The sequence below is a fragment of the Electrona antarctica genome, assembly GCF_951216825.1.
Source record: "Electrona antarctica genome assembly, chromosome: 23".
NCBI lineage: Eukaryota > Metazoa > Chordata > Actinopteri > Myctophiformes > Myctophidae > Electrona > Electrona antarctica.
Window position 1 is genome coordinate 15,338,411 of NC_136804.1, and position 26,696 is coordinate 15,365,106.

General features: G+C 46.0%; 1 protein-coding gene across 2 annotated transcripts in view; it reads right to left on the reverse strand.

Moving 5' to 3' along the window:
- Positions 1–2,253: 2,253 nt before the first annotated feature.
- The window catches only part of bltp3b (bridge-like lipid transfer protein family member 3B), a 60,155-nt gene continuing 35,712 nt past the window's right edge, over positions 2,254–26,696 (reverse strand). The window contains exons 14-23 of one of the 2 annotated variants that reach the window (XR_013789010.1): positions 25,258–26,007; positions 24,364–25,022; positions 20,685–20,821; positions 18,310–18,470; positions 16,757–16,907; positions 10,194–10,468; positions 7,323–7,431; positions 6,156–6,382; positions 5,019–5,285; positions 2,254–4,977 (exon numbers count right to left, since the gene is read on the reverse strand). Coding sequence is in view for 1 of the 2 variants with exons in the window: in XM_079494625.1 (XP_079350751.1) it covers positions 5,157–5,285; positions 6,156–6,382; positions 7,323–7,431; positions 10,194–10,468; positions 16,757–16,907; positions 18,310–18,470; positions 20,685–20,821; positions 24,364–25,022; positions 25,258–26,007 (2,598 nt within the window). In the remaining variant the exon portion in view is untranslated. Of the gene's footprint in view, positions 5,286–6,155; positions 6,383–7,322; positions 7,432–10,193; positions 10,469–16,756; positions 16,908–18,309; positions 18,471–20,684; positions 20,822–24,363; positions 25,023–25,257; positions 26,008–26,696 lie in introns of both variants that reach the window. The other variant, XM_079494625.1, reaches the window with a different exon arrangement.

Sequence of the window (26,696 nt, forward strand, 5' to 3'; positions counted from 1 at the left end):
CATCAACTATACCCAATACACCAGTGGTTTTCAACAGTTCAACCCTTTTCATATCAAGGCCCAAAATAATAATGCATGTTTAACAATTTTACTCTCGAGAGCATAAAATGAAACCCTTAAAGACCTACAAGGGTCGATTAGGTTACCAAATCTCCATTTAGCTGGGGACAACCTGGAACCCCTTCAAGGACCACTGGTGGACTGGTGGACCACTGGTTGAGAACCACTGCAATACACCAAGGAACATTAGTTTATTTAGATTCTATTCAGGCAGGTTGGCATTTTAAAACGTAATAGAACTTCTTTCCACATTGCCATTGTAACATGAAATAGTAGGGTAAACACAGCCGTTATCAATTATACAGAGTATGCCTGTGTTTACTTTACTATTTCACGACAATATGGACGCTGTGGAAACGGTTTATTTAGCGGCATTGGCAAATTGTTGAAGCTGCTCCATGAGTCTGATGAGTGATGGAAGTACTCACATGTTTTACTTACCGGTAAGTAAAAGTATCAATACCCTATTCAATAGGGCCTATAGGTATTCAAATTTTAAGTCACAGTACAAAAGTATGGGCATCAAAATATACTTAAAAGTACCAACATTAAAAGTACTCATTATGCAGAAAGTCCCATATTTCACAAGAAAATAGCCAAAGTAGCCAAAGTAGTGAAGTGGTTTTGAAATAAATTAATATAATCTACAAAGTAAACTAGTAACTAAAGTTTTCAAAGAATTGTAGTGAGTAAAAGTACAATATTTGCTCTGACATGTAGTGGAGTAGAGAGAGGTAAAAGTATAGATATCAATTGGAAATACTCCAGTAAAGTAAAAGGACCTCAAAATTGTACTTAAGAAGTACAGTACCCTTGAGTAAATGTATAGTTCCTTTCCACAACTGCCTGCTAGTGAGGAGGATCATGGCATGTGACATCGAGATAGAAGGGGCACATCTGTTGTGGAACAGAAAACGGGGACTTAGTCGGCCTTCATATGATATGAAAGTCAGAAACACACAGACCATGGGATAGGCCTACTACTTACTAGGCAACAGAAAAACATGAAGCTTGTATGGGTGCATGCTTTGCCTAAATACACTTACTCATACTGACTCCCTCACCATCATATAAACATTAACATATGTAAACAAACACAGTCAAACATCAACACATGTACACACACGCCCCCCGCCCCCCCCCCTCCTCTTCTGGCTCAGCACCACACTGCACTTTTCCAGCCATAAAATGTCATGACCATTTATGTGCATGCTGTCAAAACATCCACCCCTGGCAATACAACGCAGCTCTGCTAACCACCCGTAGAGGTCATCCTTGTGTTGCATGTTCACGTTACTTGTTGTGGCGAATAATTGTTATAGTCTTGGTTGGTCGTCATAAAACGGCCTCGTGTATAGTTGAGTCAGTATTTGTGACCACAAGCAACTCCCTAAAGGCCTATTCATACTCCAGCTTTAGGTGATAAGGTGACCACTGAAACGGTTGTTAGTAAAAACAGAGAGATGTGTTTGGGTGAGCAGTGAGTTGCTTTATTATGGAGTCAGAACAGTCTTATAAATAATTAATCCAAAGCACAGATTTGCAACTCACACGCACAGATTTGCAACTCCATACTTACAGTATCACCACGGCGTGACGTAGTTTTCGGTGGTCACCTTATCACCTAAAAGTGGAGTATGAACAGGCCTTAAGCAGGAGACTAAAGAATGGGACGTCACGTGCAACATACGGAAGCCACTTTGTGGACTCAAGATGATTTAATTTGTACAGGCAGGAGAAGGGCGCACACCAATATTAATGAGGTGCCAAAGGCCTAAGGCGATGAACATAGCCGCGATGCTGAAAGTTTATTAACAGAAACCAACGTTTCGACCTGTAAGGTTTTCTTCAGGGAATGTTTAATTTGTATATCCTTGGGCATTGTAGCAGTAGCACCTTCACTTTGCATAACAGCTCCATCACCAAAAGTAGAGAGGCGCGGTTCACGTTCTGCACCCAGATTGGAACACAGGAGGGTACCATTATGTGGTCAGGACTCAGCAGTCAGCAGCACACCAACCGGCATGTCCAGCTGTCACCATGTATGTTCCGAGTCATCTGTTCCCATCGATTACGATCCTGAAGCAAACCTCTGTAGGCCCTCTACTCTACATTTACAAGTTTAGAAGCGGAAATAAGTATCCAAATCCACATTCCCCAGCAAAACTATAAGTAGAATGATGTTAGCAAAGAAACATTTCATTTTGATGCCCTTCTTTATTTCATTAATATTTCAGCAGCTTTGACAGACAATACATCTTATTACCATTTTTTTATTTTACTCCACAGGTTTTAATGTGGTGGAGATTCCCACATGGGAGGCGGGGCCGTGTGATGAGAGAGTCTATCAGAGGCACAACAAAAATGAAAGAAAAAACAGATCCCAAAAATAATCTTCACATACAATCAAGTGTTCAAAATCCATCCTCTGCCATTTCAAGTGTCGTTGCTGTAGTTGTGCAGAGAACAGAGTTGTGTTCCACTTATTTAATCCACGAGCCGGAACCACTTCAGCCCCGTCATATGATGGTGTCACTCAACAACAATGTTAATAGCCGATGTACAAGCTCACAACGCACTGAGACGCGACACGTTCTGAGCTTGTACATCAACTTAAGTGAACTGGGACCGGACGAAGTCAGCATCGAGTTCAAGTCGGGACTTTGACAGTCACGTACAGATCATGATAGACAATGGGTTGATTGACGGACAAACTCACAGCCGCGTGTTATAAATAGGACTGGCCTTCCATACAGTCGTCGTGTGAAGCGCCACGTCGAGGAACACAAAATCGGTTTTGTTCTATTTATACGGGACAGTAGAAAGTGCTCTCTACATGCACGGAGCACGGGACAGCAGCAGATCTGGGCAACACTTTGTCTGTAGGAAAAAACTACACGTGAAACGTTATGCAAATATAGAAATTTACATAAAAGCACACGCACGCACACACATGACTATAGCCAGGCAGCCTAAATGAGCCCATATTAAGCCTGTTTCAGACTTGGCCGCACAACAGCTCCACACGCCATCGCGGTGTGAGCTTGTGGGTCGGCTATTTCTAGTCGTGCGACAGAGCATAAATTAGGCTTTACTCTACCACGTGTTTTTAGGAGAGTAGAAAGCAATGTAGGATAATATGCTTCATACATATTGGATAATGGGCTACCTTCCCTCTAATCCAGGGGTCAACGTTTTTCATGCCAAGGAACCCCTTAAGCGAGAGAGCGATGAAGCAGGGACGACCCCCCCCCCCCCCCCCACTACATACATAGCTTTGTAGACTTGTTCGACAGCACTGTCAACAGTGCATGTTGGAGTCATATTTGTGTGTATTTTAGAACATTTAACCACCTAAATCTGCTTTTTTTTCACTCTACACCAAACCTCTTTGAAAAAAGTAGCAGATCTACAAGCTCACTAGTACAGTATGCGCCTTGTGAGCTTGTAGAACTGCTATTTTCTCCTCAGAATAGGGACGCGTCATGCTAGGGTTCTAGTGGTTAATGTATAAAAGATTTATCCTATCACGCAAAGATTTGGCGCTCTCACTGTAGTAACTTTGAGGAGCCCTGTTGAAGACCCCTGCTCTAATTACTGGCTAATTGAGAATCAAATGTCTTCAACCAGTGGTCCTTGCGGGGATTCCAAGTGGTCCCCAGCTAAATGAAGCAGAGTTGGTAACAAAATGGACCCTTATAGATCTTTAACTCGTCTACACAACTATATAATGTAGAAGAATTGTTATTTTGATCAACATTTGTCTGTTATCTCTCCTTATGGTACCAAATCAATACAGCATGGAATTGTGGACCAAATCCTATCCAACCACAAAAACATATTCGTACGTTTCCAGTTTGCGATGCTAAATCTCATCAGATGGTTGCCCGTGGCTCAAATGCCAAATAAATAATGGGTCTTGATATGAAAAGGGTCGAAAGCCACTGGTCTAGAGTTGTTAGTTGCGGGACTGGAGGGCGAGTTTGTACGGCGGGGTGATACGGATGGTACTGGGGGTGATACGGATGGTACCGGGGGTGATATGGATGGATGGTGCCCGGGCAGGTTTTCAAGGTGCTGCACACTAAAGCTATATTTACACGTAGAAAAATAGGAAATGAAAGTCTGTGCAACTGGACTTCTGGGAGCACCGCTCATCAAGCAGCGAAACGGAATGTGACTCACTGCGTATGAGTTCATGTATTCACTGTAATGAAATGCTTGTTCTGGCTGCGCACACACACACACACACGCACACGCACAATGAGGTTTCCGTAGAAAAGAACAACTCTTTGCGTACGCGTGTTCACATTCTTATACACATAGGGCTACGGTACACTCTCTGAGCAACTAGATTTTGTCATTTTCGCCCTCCCCGATACGAAAGCGTTAAATTACATTACGTTACATTATTACAGTGCAGTGCAAAATAAGTCATTCTGTTTTGTTTTTCTTTTAAGACATTCCTCTGAAGATATGACATTCATTGTTCTTTCCGCACCTGCGTGTGGGACTTTAAGGATCACGAGAGGAAAGGGACTAAAGGGTGAATCATTTATTTGCATCTTTTAAATTTAAAACATAGGCGACGACAAACGGCCGTGGGAGATGAAGGGGGCGCTGACCTCGAACCTGTGTTTTTGCCACACAGACACGACTCCCGAAACATCGTCCATCATCGGCCGTACTGTTTTCACTCCTCTCCCTCCCCCACGCCTCCTCTCTGCCCTCGTTTCCTTTTGTCCGTCCGAGGTTGGCGGAGGAGAGAGTGAGGCCATATAGCGTCCATGTTCTAAAAAAAAACAAAAAACGAGACAAACTGAAAAAACACACAAAACAATCACACACGAGTCTGCATTGCTTTGCGCAGGGAGGGAGGGGGGGGTGTGCCTATGTTAAAAGTCTCAAAGTGGTGTGCTGGCGTACAAATCAAGGTGTCGAACTGGGCTGTCCAAAACGTTGTTTCCCCGACAACTTGCTTGTTGACGTCGCCTTGGATGAAAAAAAAGTATAATAATCCACACAACAAAAACAGCGTAAAGCTGCCCCCCGGTGGTGGCGATGTGTCAGGACGCCTGTGGACAGAGAAGCCAGGCCTAGCTGGTGTTGATCTTGAGAGACTTCATGCGGTGCAGAAGGGAGTCCTTCTCCATCTGAGCCTCCGCCAGCGCCATCTTGGCTCTGGACAGCTCCACTTTCAGACACTCGTTCTCCTCCATCAGCATCTGAACAAACAAAAGGAAAAAGGTCACAGAGGTGTCAGTGGAAAAGACTTTAACCTGTGTGTGTGCGTGCGTGTGTGCGTACTTCTACTGCGTATTACAGCGCACACAGTAGAATTTGAGAGATTGTACAACAGCAATATTCGGCTTTAGGCCATTAAAACCGGGAAAGCATCGGTGTCATTTTAGTGTGTATGTAGTGTGTGTGTGTGTGTGTGTGGCAGCCGTCATATATGGCGGAGACGCTGTTACTTACACCCATAGAGTACTGAGTGACATGCCTATTGTATCATGAAAACACATTCTATGATTTTGCAGATGTAACTCTAATGCACCTATAATATTTGTGTCCTTGTATGCATATCCTTTGTGTGGACATAAATAAATGGTTAAAATGTGTGTATATATATATATATATATATATATATATATATATATATATATATATAATAATAATTATTTTTTTGGAACTTTTTTCCAGAAAATTCTTAGGATTTAGAACATTGGTTAATACAGTAGATAATACTGTAAAAATAGCCGAGCTTGTACATCTGCCATGTATTTTTGAGTGGTGCAACCACTCCTACAACCAGCAATGTCCGTCCCTCTGTCAAATGCATATCATTTTGGGGGTCTCGTGTTGTGTTATGATGTGTGTGTGTGCGCTGAGCTGTGCGTCAGAACATTTGGGGGTCAAATGCATATCATTTTGGGGGTCTCGTGTTGTGTTATGATGTGTGTGTGTGCGCTGAGCTGCACGTCAGAACATTTGGGGGTCAAATGCATATCATTTTGGGGGTCTCGTGTTGTGTTATGATGTGTGTGTGTGCGCGCGCTGAGCTGCGCGTCATAACATTTGGGGGTCAAATTCACCTTCTCTTTGCCGGACACGGCGGGGAGGAAGGGCAGGGGTTGCGTCTGCGTGGCCTTCGGGGCGGTGCAGACCACGTCCTCGGGGGCGGGGCTTAGAGAGGTGTCAATCAGCGGGCCGTCCGTCCGCGTCTTGTTCAGAGAGCAGCTGTCACTCATCATCGTCAACGCTGCGTTGTCGACGGCCGTCGTCTGGGTTCTGTTCTCTTCTGCCGCTGGGCCGTTCTCCACTGTAGTGTTGATTTGGACAGGAAATGTTGATTTCAGAAATGTGTTTCATAAAAAAACAAGAATCAATAAATAATAATAATAAACATTTAATAATCGTGAAAATAGCAGATCCGCAAGCTCGCAAAGCGGCGTGTTGTGAGCTTGTTGATCAGCAATTTTCACTAGTTTGGGTCACGGGCAAACGTCTAATTTGTCTTTTGGGTCTTGAGCTAAAATAATTGGGAAGCACCGTTTTAGATCATCACTGTTGAGCTTGTATATCAGCCTTCATCCTTTTATATCATTTGTCTTTAGTAGCCAATTATGCTGTTTCTCAGTTAAGTCCTTGTAAAACCTTCCCCACACGTTCCTGTGTTGTCACTGCAGCTGTACCCTACTGGCTCATTATTATATTGATGAATAGGAAGTGAAAGTACACTGCGTCAGTTCCATTGATCCACACTGGAACACAATCAATTGATTGATTTCTCTGACCCCGTGACCTTTCCTCTAGCACCACCATAAGGCCAAACGTTCAAATGAGAAACCGGGAGATTGTTATGCCTTGGTGGAGGTCTGCGGTCCACTGTTATTCCTGTTGTTATAATAATAATAATCATCATTTTATTCATAACACACTTTACTTTCGTGAGAATCTCAAAGTGCTACAATGAGCAAGTGCATAAATTAAAAACGGAAGAAACATCACACCATTAAAACATTAAGAACATCTAGGAAACGGGAACAAAACATTTAAAACATGAGGGCATAGCTATAAAAATGCTTTGTTAAAAAGCTCCTCTCTTAACCCATTTAGACCTGAGGACGATTCTACAAATGCCTTCTAAAAGACCGTTTTCTGAAAAACCCATGTTTCTAACATGAACAAATATGTTCATGCCAAGGACCCCCAGAATGATCTGTATTTGGCTGCGGTGTGCGTGCGTGTGCGTGCATCACCTCCTATAGAGAAGGACCCGTCGTCTCGTCGGTGAATGACCAGACTGTCCACGTGCACGGTGACGGGGGAGGGCTCTGGGTCCGACGGGTTGTCACGTGGTCCGTCATCCTGTGGGAGGAGGCAGGGGTGAGCTGTTGGTAGGGCAGTCCAGGGCGCCGCCCTGGTAGTTTGACGGTACACGCAAGCCATAGAGTATAAAGAAGGATAGAGACCGAACTGAAGCGTTAGCCCCGCCCCACCGCTATTCATTTCAGTGGAAGTTGCTCAGTGGCGTTTTGAAGCACACGGAAGACTTCCGGAAGTATAATTATAACTCAATGGCTCGAGCGAGCGGAAGTTTAGCCTAGCCTAGCCCCGGACCTCAATTTTGAGGTCCAGGCTTTTCACGTGACGTCATGAACGTCCGTCCACTTCCACTAAGTGCTGAAAATTCCACATTTCGCCAGTAGGTAGTGGCATCTTCAACGTTGGATAGCCTTACTGGGGGCTTGATGCAAGCCCGCACATCAGCCATTCGCAGTTTTCGCACCCCGCTAACCTCGCTAGTAAGAACCTGCTGATCGACGCCGAGTGTCACAGCTTGAAATAACAGGAATGGCCGACATAATGGTGACGGCCCATTGTGTCGATCCTACTAAACTCCTATTCTAGGTGTCTGAAGAGTTGGAGAACAGTGGCTGATGGATTCATGAACTCATTCAATTACAGAGGTGACGTTTGCAAGGTAAATGCATAATTATGACACGAAAGTTTCCCCATTATGCAAGTAAATAGAATACAATTTGATATATACCCGTATTGTCCCAAATAAAACACGACTCTGATTATAAGATGACCCCCAGTTTTCAAGACTCATTTGTGGAAAAATAACATTGAATGTCAAATAGTCTAGTCCTCGATTATAATATGACCCCGTTTTGTAGGATATTTCCATAAATTCCATAAAAACAATCTTATATTCAGGCCAATAGGTACATTACATTTATATATATACATAGGCCTAGATTAAAGAGGTTATTTCAATTAATGATCACTCGAACAGGTGCACGTGCGCACCCCACTAGTTAAAAAAATCCACAGCACATACCAGGGAGGTGGTACACGTTGAATTAGTGTCGTTAACTGAGCGAGTGTGTGTTCACTTGTGTTGACCAGTGTTTTGGACAATTCTTTTTTTCCCCCCTCACAATTTAATTGTTATGCCAATTACTGATTTCCCCTCGTGTTCTAGTCTACTGGTTCTCAGCATCGGGTCCTCCAGGGACCAGACCTTCCCCCAGTGTGTAAGTATGTATGCAGTGTGTGTGTGTGTGTGTGTGTGTGTGTGTGTGTGTGTGTGTGTGTGTGTGTGTGTTTAGCATATATTTAGGCAAGTCTATGTATACAATTTACAGTGGAGGCATTTAGCAGACTCTTATCCAGAGACTTACGCACAAGATAAGAATACGTCAGAAAGAACATAAATCCTCAAGCGGCATACAGGCTCAACGGCCATAGTAAATATATAGTGCCAAGAAAAGCAATGGGCTCTATGCATACACGCCACTTCCCTACTTCCTTCACAGGTGTTAACGATGATACTAATGAAGGCTCTGTTCCATTCTAGTCAAACAGAGTAATGGTGCAGTTATTGTGCGTGTTGGCTTACTGGAAACACTCTGCTACCAGTGCGTCCAAATGTCCTTGACACCGTACGGGTACATTAGGTTCCATTTGTACACTCTCAGAGTTATGGGGGTCCAATTTAAAAGTAAACTAAATGGAACAGAGCCTTAATTAGTATCATGGTAACACCTGTGAAGGAAGTAGGGAAGGGGCCCAAAAGTAGGAAGAGTTATTATGTGTGCATAGAGCCCATTTAGTGCTGCAAAGTAAACATCGAACATAGCACACGTTTGAACATGATAGGCCCCCCAGTTTGATATGCATATGGGCTCTATGCATACACGCCATTTTGGCGATGATACTAATGAAGGCTCTGTTCCATTCTGGTCAAACAGAGTCAGGGTGCTGCTATTTTTCATGTCAGCTCACTGGAAACACTCTGCTACACCAGTGGGTCAAATAGAAGCAAATGTTTGAGAACCACTGCACACTAAATGGAACAGAGCCTTAATTAGTATCATCGCTAACACCTACGTTTTAGGAAGTAGTGAAGCGGCCCGGATGTAGGAAGAGTAATTCTGTGTGTATAGAGTCCATTTGGGCGTCTCTCGAAACAACATCCTTTTTATACTAAGCTGTTGTTAGTGCAGTGTGTGCGTGCGCCGTTTGTCGAACGCTCATGTCCAGGTGCGTGTCTGTCCATGATGCTGATCTCCATGGGCAGTAGGATCTACCTTCATGTCCAGGTGCGTGTGTGTGTGTGTGTGTGATTTTAGTTTTAGTCATAGTCATAGTCTCTTGAATAGTTTATTTAGTTTTTGTCACGTTTTAGTCACCTGGAATGTTTTAGTGTTAGTGAATGTTTTAGTGTTTGTATAAGATTTTAGTTGACAAAATCTACAGTTGATTTAGCCGACTAAAATGTATTTTGGTGGGCCTTGATGCCGCTGAAATGACTGATTTTACACTTTCTGAAAATAGCAGATGTACTGTTCACAACGCGTCACAGCGTGACACATTGTGAACTCGTAGATCAGCTATTTTCTGCATGCAACAAAGTGTAAAATGACTTATACTGGATACTGGAACATTTTAGTCTAATTTTTATTTGTTGACAAAATTGTCAATATTTTTAGTCTTAGTTTTAGTCATCATAGCTTAGTTTTCATTTAGTTTCCGTCAGTGAAAAAAGGTAGTCGACAAACATTTTTTGTCATAGTATTAGTCGACGAAATCAACACTGCTCCATGGGCAGTAGGCCCTACCTTCAGGTCCAGGTGCGTATCCATGACACTGATCTCCATGGGCAGCACCTGCGGGGGGGCGTCGTCCTCCTCCAGGAACGTGGCCAGGTTGCGCATGGTGGACATCAGCAGGCTGGCGCGGTAGCCGTGCAGACGCAGGCGCAGGAAGCCGTTCTGCTCCGCCAGCGGGGAATGGACGGCTGCACACGGCCCGCTCTCCAGGCGGGCCTGGACCTCCGGGCGCCGGGGGTTGGCGGGGTCACCGGACGCGGCGGCTGCCGAATCCCCACCACCGGCTGGACAGCGAGACGAGGACAAAGGTTATTAGAGTTAACGAAAACTAACCACATTTTAAATTGAAAAATAATAATAATAATTATATAAAACATTTGTTAAATATGGAGTGCCGTGATTTTTTTTCACCCCTGAACCATGATCTTCAGGTACTATGATTAAACTAGTTAAAGTGTACATAGTCTTAAAATTATGTTTTTATGTGGCCACACCCACCAGTTCATTAAGTATACCTGGTATTCAGGTGGGTGGTGATCCACCTGAACTGAAGCCGCACCCACAGATGTGTGTTGTATGTTAAAGGGGGAGGGGTTAGGGGAGGGGATGATATTGTGATGTCACTGTGGTGCAACGTGGTGTATTTCGATTGGGCCTTTTGACTCAAAGGCTTTCAGCTTTCAGGAAGAAACCAAAAATACACAGGGAAGACATATTTGAATATTCTAACCACACCTGGGGGTCTATTAGAGTAATGTTAACTCCATAGACACACTCCATAGAAAAACAGAGAATCACGCCACTCCATCTTTAACTGAATTAAATTAAAAACTACAATGAAGAAAATAAATGAACCATAACTAACTGAAACTGTATTGTGTGTTTACAAAACTAACTAAAACCAATTGAAATTATAGACAAAAGACCCTTAGTTTGCGTTTCTCTCGTTGATTGTCAAACAGTAACTGAATATATATATATATATATATATATATATATATATATATATACACACTCCGTTGTCACAAAAATAAAAACTAGCAAACCCCACTAAAAACAAATTCAGACTAACTGAATTAGAATGGGAAAAAAAAGTAAAACTAAACTATGATGAAAAATCCCAAACCAATTATAACCTTGACGAGTACGGGGAGAGAGAGAACGAGAGGTTAGAATAACGGAGGGAGATTAAACGAGGAGACAGACGAGGCAGTCATTTACAAGAGTGGAGTCGGTGATCTGAGAGAGAGAGAGAGAGAGAGAGAGAGAGGGGGAGAGAGAGAGAGAGAGAGGAGAGGGGAGAGAGAGAGAGAGAGAGAGAGAGAGAGAGAGAGAGAGAGAGAGAGAGAGAGAGAGAGAGAGAGAGAGAGAGAGAGAGAGAGAGAGAGAGAGACGATGGACAGATGGATGAGAGGACAAAGAGGGACATGCGGAGAGGAGAGATATATTAGAGAGGGCGAGAGATGGAGAGAGACAGATGGAGATATGGAGAGAGGGAGGAAGATGAAGGGTGAGAGGGAGAGAGAAACGGCGTGCACGAGTGGTGGATAAAGTACTCACATGTTTTACTTAAGTAAAAGTACCAATACGGCAATATAGAAGTACTCTGTCCTGCGACGTGTTGTGAACTTGCACATCGGCTATTTTCAAACGGCCGTAATGTATAGGGCTTTAGTGGCTGGCTAATGTACAATGTATGTTTTGTAATGTAATAATAATAATCCAAATCTACAAAATAACTAGTAACTAAAGCTTTCAAAGAAAGTAGAAGCAAAAGTAAAGTGCAAATACCTCAAAATTGTACTTATAAGTACAGTACTTAAGTAAATGTACTTAGTTACTTTACACCACTGGGCATAGAGAGAGGTAAGTCTCCTTATAGAGTCACCTACACACAGAACACTCACACTGCCTTCCATTCTGACTCCACAACCTGTTTCACAACCTCTACTAAGTTCTCTCTCTCCATGTGTGTGTGTGTGTGTGTGTGTGTGTGTGTGTGTGTGTGTGTGTGTGTGTGTGTGTGTTTTGAGAGAGAGAGAGAGGGACATGTAGTGCAAAAGACAACAGAGGTAAAATACAAGGTGGGTGATGCTTCAATGAATCAAATGCTGTTACAAAATGACAGCACTCTCTGTCCTGCATGATATGAGAGAGAGAGAGAGAGAGAGAGAGAGAGAGAGAGGGGGGGGGGGGGAATGACAGACAGGCTGAAAATCATCAGCCAAGGACTGAGGCACTGTGATAAGACCAGAGAGAGAGTGAGGTAAGGTAGTGAGGGGGGAAACAGATGGGATTAAATAGAAAGCTGAAAAAAAGAGCTTCAGGGGATGATGAAAGAAGCATAGTGAGAGGGAGGGAGGGAGCGAGAGAGAGAGATGGGGATTGGGGGGAGAGAGACAGAGAGAGAGAGAGAGAGAGATGGGGATTGGGGGGGAGAGAGACAGAGAGAGAGAGAGAGATGGGGGGAGAGAGGCAGGCTGCCTGAACCAGTGGAGTGAGACTGCAAAGTCTGCTGCAGTGGAGAGAGGAGGATGAAGAGGACGAGGGGGAGATGGAGGGAGGGAGGGACATGGGAGAGGAAGATGAGAAGACGGAGAGAGGAAGACACACAGGCTGAAGAGAAATGGAGGAGAGGACAGGAGGAGAGGAGAGGATTTCACAGAATTGAGAAACAGGAGAAGAGGGGCGGGGGGGTTCCCTCTCAAAGGGAAACTGGAGAGAGAGACAGGGGAATGATTACCAGAATATGAATGGCAGAAAGAAAGCAGCACGTGATTGCAACACACAATAGTACCGTTTAATTGGATGGGAACGAATGCACAGGTGCAGTGGTGCACAAACTCTTGTGCACGCATGCACGCAAGTCTCTGGGCTTATAATGTTGCAAAAAGAAGAGAGTGCTCACTCCATTACTGTCATTATTACACTTGCTCTTTAAGTGCTGGTTCTGCTAGATGACGTTAACACTCTCTCTCTCTTCCATTCACACATGCAGTCAGTCAGTCAGTCAGTCAGTCAGTCTCACACACACACACCCCTTGGTGGGTGCAATGCAACATGTATCTGCAATGCGTGCAGCCGACAGAAGGCCAACTGTATTATGGAGAAATACACATGAACTCACTGGAACCCTAACGCACAAAGGATTTCCTTAATGGAGGCATTTATCAGACACTCGTATCTCACAAAGATCAGGGTTAATGCCCTTGCACACAGAGCAGCACTGTTGGCTTCAAATGAAAACAAATGTATTTCATCTATTTATGATTTGTCAGACTCTGTGTGCAAAGGCCCTTAAGGAGCGCTGGTTCTCAACCTTTTCTGCATCAGGGCGGCCCACTTTAAAAGAGCATCTTACAAGGCAGTTGCGGCCCACGCTCCGTCCGTCCGGACCACTTAACAGGGCAGACCTTCAGCCGTCGTGGTAAGGCCCAAAGCACACGATGACTCGAGACGCGACCAAACCGCTTTAGCGTTCGTCGCCGGCGTCTGATGGGTCCCGTTGGACGTCGGCGCATGTCGTTGAGTTGCATCCCAAGTGATTCAATTCAAAGGAGCTTTATTGGCATGAGGAAACGCTAGTTTCCATACAAGTTTATCCAACCGTCTGCGTGTGCGCGTGCGTGTGCGTGTCACACTAGCTAGATTGCTGTGGAAACAGATATCTGTTGCACCTCCGGGCTTGGGTGTGAAATGTCCAGTTAAAGCACCATCCTGTTGCAAGGAGTTGCATGACGAAACATTGGTGTGGTTTGTTTGGGCCTTAAAGGGGCCTCAAGATGTGTTTCACCATGTTAATGATTTTCTTCAGACCTCTAGTTCTAGGAAACACAGAATGGGGGAACTTTGATATTATTTCCACACAACAGCTCTAAGGTATATTAATGACATAGTAAAATGTTGAAAATGAGTGGAATGCCCCTTTAAGCGGTCAGACGGGTGGGCCACGTGCCTCCTCACAGATTTAAAGAACAAAATACCATGCCATTTGTTTTTACAGCAACTATACTTTATCGTTTTTTTAAATATATATTTATCATTAAAAGCGGGGGCCCGCTTGCAATACCTTCACGGCCCACTAGGGTGAGAACCACTGCCCTAGAGAGTCAACAAACGACACACACTCAAGTAGAGTTCCAGGAAAAACAATTAACCACTTCAACTCTCAATACTTTGTTGACGGGGTAACATGTTCTAGCCTGGTTTCCAGCCCCCTTCGCTGCATTCCCTGATTTGTTTTGTCACTTCGCTACTCAGTCTGGCCAGCCTCCTGTATTTCATAGCGTCACCTGTTACGTAGCCACGTTGTTGCTGATACGTCATCAGCCAGCGCCACTCTGTCCATGCTTTTCTCACTGTCGGAAACATTAGCACCAGTTCGAGACTAAAGAGTATAACCTATGGTAAAAAGTAGGGATGTCCCGACTTGTTTCGTTCCCGATCCGATCCCGATACCACAATTTCTGTGTTACCGATACCAGAGAATAATATTTATAATAATAAAATAAATAAAATTACTTATTTTATCTCGTGAGATACTTATTTTATCTCGTGAGCAGACTCCCCACTCAAATGTGCACTTGCAGTTTGGGCAACTCGAAAGAAAACTCCACATGCCACAACATTTTATTTACCTGCTATAGTGTCAACCCCTTACCCCTGTGTCGGATCAGTGGTTAGACTGGCATATCCGATATGACCCAAAATATATACCAATACCAATATATATATGCCAATACTTTTCCGACACCGATACAGTATCGGCACATCTCTAGTTTGATTCAGTAGTCCACTATGTCAGATTCAGTAGTACAAAAGAAAACCTGCCGGCTGTGTGGGGTGAGTTTATTGAATGATAAGGGGACGAACGGTTGCAGGGCAACAGCAGTAGCGACACACTGATAGGACGTCAAACTGGTGTTTTTGTCCCAACCCGCACCACAGACCAATCAGCTACCTCGGGTCGATTCTCAGTTTTGGCATGTCCCGTCTGCCTAGGAGACTTTCTAGACTGAGCAGCAAAGTGACTAAACAAAATCACGGAAGGCAGCGAATCAACCCTCAACACCAAATACAGTATCTCTGCTGAAAATAGCCGATCTACAAGCTTGCTGCCGCTCGCTGTGAGCTTGTAGATCGCCTATTTTTACAGAATGTTCGGCAGTTAATGACATGCCCAGAATAGGGAGGGACACTAAGGTTCAAGTGGTTAAGTCCACACACACATACGCACGCACACACAAACGCGCACACACACGCACGCACGCAGGAGAGTGACAGACGGACAGAGGTCATGCATGTTAAATTGTGTACGGTGGATTAGCACACAGCTTTACCTTGGCTGCTCTCAGCCGTAGGCATTGGTACGGAATTCAACATACCTGTTGGGAATTATGGGAACGTGAGCAGCGATAATACAGTGTGTGTGTGTGTGTGTGTGTGTGTGTGTTGTAACCTTCTTCTGATCAGTGTTTGGATCTGGTGGATTTGGATGTATTGCTCCTTTTGTCCTATGCATTTTAGGTGATAAGCGGACCACCCAAACGGTGGTTAGTGAAAACAGAGAGATATGTTTGGGTGAGTCGCTTATCTCCGCGGCGTGACGTCATGTTTTAGTGGGGTGCATACTTAGTTTAGACTAGTCATTGGTTAGACATGGGTTAAGGTTAGGTTTAGGTGTGCTGCCCTGTGGGAGGTTAGGTTTAGGGTGAGGGTTTGAGATAGGTTGTAGTTGTAGGACTAATGACTGGTCTAACCAATGACTAGTCTAAATCAAAAACTGTCTAAACTAAGTACTGCACCCGTTGTAGTTTTCGGTGGTCACCTTATCACCTAAAACTGGTGTATGAATAGGCCTTTAGTGTATTAAAGAATGTGTCCTCAGTGCCATTCGGTGTAAATTGTTTGGTTTCTAAGGTTTAATGATTAGTCAATTCTACAACGGAGCAATTTGAGCCGAGTTTTTACTTCGACCGCGATAGCACTTCATAATATCCTCTTTTTTTATTGGGCTGTTTTCTTTATCAACCAAAAGGGTTTTGCTCTTTGCTGCCCTTTGCCTGTCTCATGGTGCCACTACTGGAAAGAAAACCAAGGCAAGCTCTTGTGTTCTTCTATTTATTTGCAGTTGTTGGACAGATTTTATTCTGCACCCACATCATGACTGCAAAGTACTAGACTTATTATTTGCAAATGCATGTGGTGTTCGTCTACAGAACACATTTACCATCGCCATATAAGGAGGGGAGGAGAAGGAGTTCATCGCTTTTATCAGATCAAATGACGCATCTTGTGCCTATTAATGTGATCAGAATTCTAAAAATGAAACCATGTGGCTTTTGCATCTTATTAAATTACATTACAAACGTCTCAGATCACATGTCCATCTGTTAGAGCATCATTAATGAGAGAGAGAGAGAGAGAGAGAGAGAGAGAGAGAGAGAGAGACAGAGAGACAGAGAAACAGAGACAGAGAGACAGAGAGACAGAGACAGAGAGACAGAGAGAGTCAGAGAGACTGAGAGACAGAGAGACTGAGAGACAGAGAGAGAGGTGTGAACCTGTCTTACCCAGACTGCGGTTGCTCAGGTACTGTCTGAGGCTGATGTTACCCAGCTGGTTGGGTCGGACCTGGCCCACCTCCAGAGCCAGGACTGTGCTCTCCCCCAGAGTCTCCATGCCCACACACACCGACTGCACCTTCAGCAGCAGCACAGACACCTGGGTGGGGACAGACCATAGAGTTTACTTTGTATATATTAACTAGAGAGCGGACATGGGGACAGACCATAGAGTTATGTATTAACTAGAGAGCGGACATGGGGACAGACCATAGAGGTATGTATTAACTAGAGAGCGGACATGGGGACAGACCATAGAGTTATGTATTAACTAGAGAGCGGACATGGGGACAGACCATAGAGGTATGTATTAACTAGAGAGCGGACAGGGGGACAGACCATAGAGTTATGTATTAACTAGAGAGCGGACATGGGGACAGACCATAGAGGTATGTATTAACTAGAGAGCGGACATGGGGACAGACCATAGAGGTATGTATTAACTAGAGAGCGGACATGGGGACAGACCATAGAGGTATGTATTAACTAGAGAGTGGACATGGGGACAGACCATAGTTATGTATTAACTAGAGAGCGGACATGGGGACAGACCATAGAGGTATGTATAAACTAGAGAGCGGACATGGGGACAGACCATAGAGGTATGTATTAACTAGAGAGCGGACAGGGGGACAGACCATAGAGGTATGTATTAAATATAGAGCGGACAGGGGGACAGACCATAGAGGTATGTATTAAATATAGAGCGGACATGGGGACAGACCATCAAGTTATGTATTAACTAGAGAGCGGACATGGGGACAGACCATAGAGTTATGTATTAACTAGAGAGCGGACATGGGGACAGACCATAGAGGTATGTATAAACTAGAGAGCGGACAGGGGGACAGACCATAGAGTTACGGTATGTATTAACTAGAGAGTGGACATGGGGACAGACCATAGAGGTATGTATGTATTAACTAGAGAGTGCACATGGGGACAGACCATAGAGTTATGTATTAACTAGAGAGTGGACAGCCCCACACACACCGACAGCACCTTCAGCAGCAGTGGCGACACCTGCATGGGGAAAGACTTCCTCTTTACGCAGCCATTTTGTCTTGCAGCATTGCATTCATTGCACACTTTCTAGTGTGCTTGCTTGCGTCACTGCGGTGTCTTGAGCGCTCCCCGGTCCTTTGAGCTCTATTATTACACCCGCATCATCGTGTAGACCAACAGCAGGTAGGCTAATGTTATTAATTACATTTCAATGTTACAGGAAGGTGTGTTGTTTTAACTGCTCGTTTGTAAATAAGCCACACACACGGTGCGCTCTATGACATCACCGCCCAGTGCACACAACAAACTGAGCACATTCCTGGTGCGCATTTCCGAACGCACCATAGATGTATAAATATTATTTTTTCATAATCGATTAAATCGATGTGTTCGATGAACTATTGCACCTCTAAAAGCAGCAGTCACGTACTGTATATAGCACGCTGTGCTGTAAGTTCACGCATGTTGCTGTTAACAGAGGTAAACAAACATCTTACTATGTCTTTGGTGGGTTCGTCGATGCTCTGAGAGGCAGCGCTGACCGTGTCCGGGGACACCCCTCCCTCCTGCTCCGGACCAATCGTAGCAGCCTCGTTGGCGCTCTCCGTGGCGCTCTGCTCGCTCACAGCGTCCTTGAAGCCCGAGATGGACACGTCGTCTGTCTCAGACACATGAGGGGACACACAGTCGGTCAGCAGTGTGCAGGCCAGGGACAATGACACATGAGGGGACACAGAGTCGGTCAGCAGTGTCCAAGCCAGGGACAATGACACATGAGGGGACACAGAGTCGGTCAGCAGTGTGCAGGCCAGGGACAATGACACATGAGGGGACACAGAGTCGGTCAGCAGTGTGCAAGCCAGGGACAATGAGAGCGCTGTGATATGTGTGTGCCACAACAGTGTTTTTTTCTTTCTTTTTACTTTAGCCAATCTATGGGCTCTCAACACACTGCATCTTGTAGATCAGGTATTGTTTTCAATTTCTTTATCTATTTATGAAAATATATCATCATCATAATTTTTCGATTTTTCTTTGTCTTGGGAAATGACTGCACACAAAGTAGTAAATGAAACAGCAGCATTGATTGTCTACAGCTGGCCTACAGGGCACCGCTCTGTGGAATTCGTCTATAGTGGGCGGCATTGGCTCAGGGGTAGAGTGGCCGGTAGAACATCTGGATGGTGAACCATAAGGTTCCCGGTTCAATTCCGGCCTCCCCCAGAGTTAGTGTCGAAGTGTCCTTGAGCAAGACTCTGAACCCCCAATTGCTCCCGATGTGCAGGTTGATGCCTTTCCTCCGCCATCGTTGTATGAATGTGTGTGTGAATGGGTGAATGTAATGCACAATCTATGTTAAGCGCCTTGGATAAAGGCGCTATATAAATGCACCATTTACCATTTATAGTAAGAGAAGAGCTTTTCCTGCAACTAGTCTCTGTAGCCACATTACAGGATTAATAGTAGCACAATGCCACCACCTCCTGGTGAAAACCTGCCATTGCATTTCTGGTGGGGAATAGGTTTTAAATTCTGTGTTTGTGTGTGTGTGTGTGTGTGTGTGTGTGTGTGTGTGTGTGTGTGTGTGTGCGTGCGTGCGTGCGTGCGTGCGTGCGTGCGTGCGTGCGTGCGCTGTGTGTGCGGCGCGCGCGCTGTTCGGTCTACTGACCCATGACTGCACTGCCAAATTTGGCAGTAACCACATCCTCAAGTTTGCCGCTGACACAACTGTGGTGGTGGAGCTCATCAGTAAAAAAGACAAGTCTGCCTACAGGAGGGAGGTGGAACTATTAACAACATGGTACAGTTCACACAACCTCTTCCTGAATGTGGACAAAACAGAAGAGATGGTGGTTGATTTCAGGAGAGCCAGCAACTGGCATCACACACCGCTGACCATCGGTGGCGCCCCAGTGGAAAGGGTTACTTAGTAACATCAAGTTCCTGGGGGTTCATTTGGCGGACGACCTGACCAGTGACCTCCACCATCAACGCCACGGCCATCATCAAGAAGGCCCAGCAGAGACTACAACCCCATCCGGAGGCTCAGAAAGGCAGGCCTTCCCACTCCTCTCCTCACCACCTTCTATAGTAGTGGCACCGTAGAGTCCATCCTAACTTACATGTTTCGCTTCCTGGTTCGGCCGCCTCAAGGCACAAGAAGAGAAACACAGCTGAACCGGGTGGTGAAGACAGCTGGGAGGTCCCCTCCTTGTTGTAGCTCTACACAGAGCACTGTGCCCCAAGAGCCAGCAGCATTATTAGGGACCCCCCATCAGCCCTCCCATGGCCTGTTTGCCCTCCTCCCCTCTGGGAAGAGGTACAGGAACATTAAGGCCAGGACAAGCAGGATGCAAAAAAGCTTCTTCCCGAGTGCAGTGGGGTTGGTCAATGAACCTAAACTGATTGGACTGTGCTGGACTGGATGTAATTTCACTTTTGAAATGCACAACAGCACTTTACTAAAATTGTGCTGGTCATGTTTTTTTTCAAAGGATTGCACCATGGCACTTTATCTAATTATGTGCTGTGTTGGTAACTTTTTGCCAGGTGCTAGAAAAGTGCCTGGACTACATTTGCTACTACCAGTACTAACAACCGTAGTAACGACCGTAGTAACGACCGTAGTAACGACCATAGTGGACACAATGAGGGACTTACCCATAAAACCCATATAGTTTGGATGGCATAAAAACCCATACTCTGAGCGCTGCAACGTGGAGCGAGCGGCAACAGAAGCTAATGTTATGAGCTAACTGGAGATACAGGAAAGCCATAACAAAACGAAAGCTTGCTGGACCTGCCAGTTATGACTGAATTATTGTGTGTGTGTGTGTGTGTGTGTGTGTGTGTGTGTGTGTGTGTGTCCCACCTCTCTCCAGCAGACTGTAGGTGTCTCCGTCCTCCATTAGGTAGCTGTCTATGGATAGGTCGTCCAGGGACTGCAGAGACGGACTCTTCTTCATGTTCTTGTAGGACACAGAGAAGCTGTCGCGCTTCAGACGACCACTAGGGGGAAGAACACACAGTCAACACGTCACCGCATGGACATCATGTGTGTTTGTGCGTGCGTGTGTGTGTGCGTATTTGTCCGTGAACCCCAATCAGTTGTGTTAGAGAACAAGCTGAAGAATAAAATAGGTTTAAAGGTTAAACCGATTTTGGTGCCATATTGACTCGTTTTCCTGGGGACCCCTGGTACCCCCTCAAGGACCCCTGGGGGTCCCCAGATGGACCCCACTCTGAGAACCACCGGTGTAGATAACGAAATGTCCATCAACGATATCTAATGTAATTGGGTTTGATGGTACAGTATATGAATTCAGTCGAACACCAATGTCTGTGTTGCGAGGTCACGTCACAGAGGATGAAGTGAATTTTTACCTCAACTGAACTGTAACCGTTCTCATTCATCTCACTACACAAAATGTCTGGGGCAACGTCTGGTTTTATTCACGGCTTGTGAATAAAAAATGTGAAGTGATTGATTTTGACTGACCAAATCGGTAGATTGAAAAAGACACAGCAAGAGAGAGAGAGAGAGAGAGAGAGAGAGCTCTTTATGACTGTGCTGACATTCAGCTGCAATCCATCACGCTCTCACATCTCCGACAGAGCGCTGGCTAGCTTGCCACGTCGTGAATTAAACATCCCTTTCCTGAGCATGGTGTATTCTGAGGTCGAGTGAAATGAAGAATATTGTGCCACCCGCCAAGCTACACCAGAAAGCCCAAGATACCAGAGAGAGAGAGAACACTCGCTTTGAATGTTATCAACCTGATAATCACCAGTAGGTTACTTATCAAGACGATCTTATCCACCTGGGAGCCTACTGGCCGCGATTAGGAAACACAGAAGTGAAACTGACTTACGTGGTCGGTTAAGACCGATATGAGGTTAGGGGAAGTATGTGGCCGGTTAAGAATGACGTTAAGTTTCTGGTCAACAATATATTGTAGACCTTTCTGAGGTCTGAGGTACAAGCTGGTTAGGTTAGAGTTAGATTTAGTCGGACAACGCGACCAACTGGATGTCTCCGTGTTGCCTAATTGTGTTTTCTAGTCGCAGCCAGTAGGCTACGCTACAGCATACATGCAGTAGGACGATAAGATGATCAACTTGATCAGTAACCAACTGGTGATTATGATTATTGGTTTATTTTCATTAGAGAGCTAGAGAAGAACACAAGGCTAAAACAAAACAAAAATCACGACACCACCGACCACAGTGCTACCGGTCACCCACCATCACCACTGGACACACGACCATGAGCACTGACCCGAAGACACCCCATATGCAAATGTAGCATGCAGACCCTGATGCCATGCAACGCATGCCCACTGCAGGCCACTAGAGCTCTCCACATTAGGAGTGGAGGAATGAATAGATTTCACTTAACCACAGAGTTACAGCTACTGTACAGCCATATCCACAGAGCGCAGCATGTATCTTACATGTTGGACAAAGAATAAAGGGAGGTGGATCTGTTGGAGATTGAAGAGCTCAGAAGATCAGATACCAAAGACAAATTTCCTTTCCTTGGTAGAGGAGAAACACACACACACCCCTCGCATCGGTCAAAGCACAGTTCAAGAGCAAGCAAAAGATAAGCCAGCCACACACACACACACCACACACACACCACACACACACACACACACACACACACACACACACACACACACACACACACACACACACACACACACACACACACACACACACACAGTGTTCGCATAGATAGACGCTCGACAAAGCTGGATGCTGGATTCTAACCCCCATCCTCGGCGGTGGTGGGCAGGTACTTTAACACTGTTCCACCGCTCTGCGCCCTGTACGAGTTCTCTCTCCTGACTGAATAAAAGTTGTATCCTAAAGCCCAAACCACACCAAAGGGTCGGTTCGGGACAAAACGTTTTTTAAGGTCAACCACACCAATGCAACTCATTGAGTTGCATTGGTGTGGTTGACCTTGAGTTGCATTGGTGTGGTTGACCTTAAAAAACGTTTTGTCCCGACCCGACCCTTTGGTGTGGTTTGGGCTTTAAAGTGAAAATGTATTTTCTGCTTTACTCAAGAACTGGAGAGACTACGAGACTCCTGTTACTGAACAAACACACTATAGAGCAATGATAACCACTATCTATAGAATATAGAGGCATTTGTATTTGTGTGTGTACTGTATATGTGTATGTGTGTGTGTGTGTGTGTGTGTGTGTGTGTGTGTGTGTGCGTATTTGTGTGTGTGTGTGTGTGTGTGTGTGTGTGTGTGTGTGTGCGTATTTGTGTGTGTATGTGTGTGTGTGTGTGTGTGTGTGTATATATATATATCCTTTAACATGCTTCTGTAAGCAGCACCTCATGGATGGAGCAAGGTTTCCATGCTTGGAGAACAAAGTCAGAGATGAACAACGCTTACTCACACGTACTCTGTCCAACACACAGCACAGTGTTCAGAGATGAAAAACCCTTACTCGCACGTACTCTGTCCTACACACAGCACAGTGTTCAGAGATGAAAAACCCTTACTCACACGTACTCTGTCCAACACACAGCACAGTGTTACTCACACGTACTCTGTCCAACACACAGCACAGTGTTACTCACACGTACTCTGTCCAACACACAGCACAGTGTTACTCACACGTACTCTGTCCAACACAGTGTTCTCACAGTGTTAATCACACGTACTCTGTCCAACACAGTGTTCTCACAGTGTTAATCACACGTACTCTGTCCAACACACAGCACAGTGTTACTCACACGTACTCTGTCCAACACACAGCACAGTGTTCAGAGATGAAAAACCCTTACTCACACGTATTCTGTCCAACACTTGTGTTCCTCGTAGTTCAGACCAAAGACTCGAGATGAACCATCATACAACGGTGTAAATGGCCGATCTACAAGCTCACCATTGTGACGCATGTGGGCTTGTACATCCGTAGGAACAATATCTCACAATTCTGTGACTGAGTACCACGCTATAGCGACTAGGAGGTCAGAGATGGCTACTGTAGTTGGTATTATTCTAAAGACTATGATAAGATGTAAGAGCAATGAATTCAAATAAATCATATTTTTTTTCTTTTATTATTATTATTATTATTATTATTTTTTATTTTGTCTAGAGTCTAGACCACATCAAATGTTATTTAGATTTTGAATTGACAAATGCTAGTATTTTTACCACGTCATTTTGTTGATTAGGGTTCATCCTCACTCTGCTTACTCTTGGTTTCACACTTCTAATAATCCATAATAACATCTGCTAAATTGCAAATTGCAATGGACTGCCTAGCACTGGGTGATTGATTTTGCAGGCCTTGGAAAACAGCTTGCCCAAAAAGGTTGGCCACCCTGTTATTAAAAAAAGTAGAAAGCAGTAATCATGTAAATGAAGCCTAATAGATTGATACTTTCTTGTGTGCCGGAGGCGAAAACAGCAGATCTACGAGCTTGTAGATCGGCTGTTTTCAGTGAACGACACTCGTGTGTCGTTCATGAACCCAGTGTTTACTACAATGAGAGTACATGGAGAACATGAATACCTGGAAACGGACTGAGACATCTTGGCTCCGGCAGACTTGTCCTTGTCGCTCCAGTCTTTGGAGGAGAGCGGGTCCGAGAGGGCGTCCAGCCCGGCCCCCTGCCCCCCCATTGCGTCCACCGACGCCTCCCCCCCGTCCTCGCAACTCCCCCCGGCCAAAAAAGTCCTCTCCTCCAGCGAGGCTTTCCTGTTCGAGTCCGGACGCGTGGGGACGAGAGGCATTCCTCCCCCCCCTCCTTCAGAGGAGGACCCCAGCAGCTGGTCCACGGTGCACGCCGCGACCCCCTCCCCCCCGCTGCTCCCGCCGCTCCCCTCGCTCGCCCTCTCCCCCGCCTCCCCTCCCGAGGCGAGGTCGCTCCCCGCCGCCTCCAGGGTCCCTCTGCTCTCCGACGGGGACATCTCCGAGCCCATCGGCGAGCCGGCGCCGCCCTCGGAGGGCGCGGCGGGCACGGGCTTGAGGAGCAGGGACACCTCGGCGCTCTTCAGCAGGAGGCCCAGGCACACGCCAAAGGGCTCGGGGGGCTCTGGGGAGGAGGAGGGGGAGGAGGAGGGGTCCTTGCGCTTGAAGCCCATGGCCTCCAGGTCCTGCTGCAGCGTCTGCTGCAGGGCTTTGATGCTGCGCTGCAGACGCATCAGGAACACATACTGCCGGTGGCTCACCTGCACGCACACACGCACACACGCACGCACACACACACAAGGTTTAGTGATGAGTCGTGACTGTCAACTATTTACAACTTTATCTTTCAGAAGATGAACAGTTTTGTTTTTGCTTTATTAGTTAAAATATTAAGTATACTTAAGACTTTTAAAAATGAGTTTTATAAAGAGTAGCCTATATTATTTTTTAACTCAGTAAGTAGTACTGAAGAAGTGTACTGATCTGTGCTCTCACCTGAGCACTGAGGTGTTTCTGGACGTGAACCAGCGCGTGAATGTCCGGGTCCTTACTGGAGGACAGCGAGGAGGACGAGGAAGACAGGTTGTCCAACGACAGAGGCTTGTGCAGTCCGTTGCTGGGTGGGGCCGAGGGGGGCGGGGCCGAGGGGGGTGCGGCCGCCTCGGCGTAGTACTCCTTCAGACGCCGCTTCCTCTGCAGCCGCCCCGCTGCCTCTGCCGAGGCGCTCCGGGACATGCCCCGCCCCTCGGAGCCTCCCCCCCTCAGCCTCTCGCGGTGCCGGGCGTGCCGGGCCGGCTGGCACGCCCACACGGCGAGGGGGAAGGAGTCCACGAAGGGCTTGGGCCGCCCGCGGCCGCCCCGCGTGCCCTCGTAGTCCACCCAGAACTGGGCGAAGTGCATGGCCCACACGTCGGCGTCGGCCGGCGCCTTGAGGGCGTCGGCGCTCAGGCTGGGCGCCACCAGGCCCCGGTACACGTCGTGGAGAAGCGTGTCCTGCTCGTGGGCGTGGCGCTGGAAGAGCGGGTGCAGGAGGGGGAAGGAAGGGGTGGAGGAGGAGGTGGAGGAGGAGGAGGTGGTGGAGAAGAGGGGCTCGTCGTGGAAGGCCTGCAGCAGCGCCTCCAGGTGGGAGCGCGTGCAGTTGGCGGCGTAGCGCGTGTTGGTGGCCACCATCTCCGACGTCTGCACCGAGATGGAGCGAGGCAGGTCGGCCGGGTAGGCGGGGTCCTTCTCCACAGGGACCACCAGCTGGCCGGTGACGAAGAGGGGGGGTGGGGGGTAAAAAGAAAATGAAGAAAAGAGAGGAATACAAGTGGTTAGGCCTGAGTAGACGCCAAAGGTCTGTGTGTAACATTCGGCCACTAGATGTCGCAATATACCGCGTTCACGTGGGGAGCTGCAAAGCTACAGTCTACCATTCTTTTTCAATGGAAGCACAGCGACATGAAGATACAAAGATACATCCGACGTTTGTAGCTGCTGCAAAAGCTACAAAAATGTTGAGATAGTTTCAACTTCAGATACAAATATGCGGTGTATACATATTCATGTATTTTTCAGCATTGTAACATGTTTTCTGCCTCCAAGCGTCTGTTAAGCCGTAAGGGAAAAACCTTCCCTAACTAAAAACGAAAGCAATGGATAATGGTCGCTGTCAGCTTACAGAGGAAATCTCATTACATAAATATTCAACATCATCTTTAAATATCATGCTGACTGTCAGTCATCTGTTCCTATTGTTTGTTGAAGAGGAGGGTGAGTTTGAGAAGAGGACGGATCACCTTGTTATAAATGTTTCTTCCCTCTATTTGTTTGGACTCTGTCTGACTGTTCTATGTCTGTCTGTACAGAACCTTTCAGAACAAACCTGTCTTTATATGGAACCAGCGTGTCACTGAGGAACTTGTGGGATTCATTACTTTACTGCACTTCCTCCT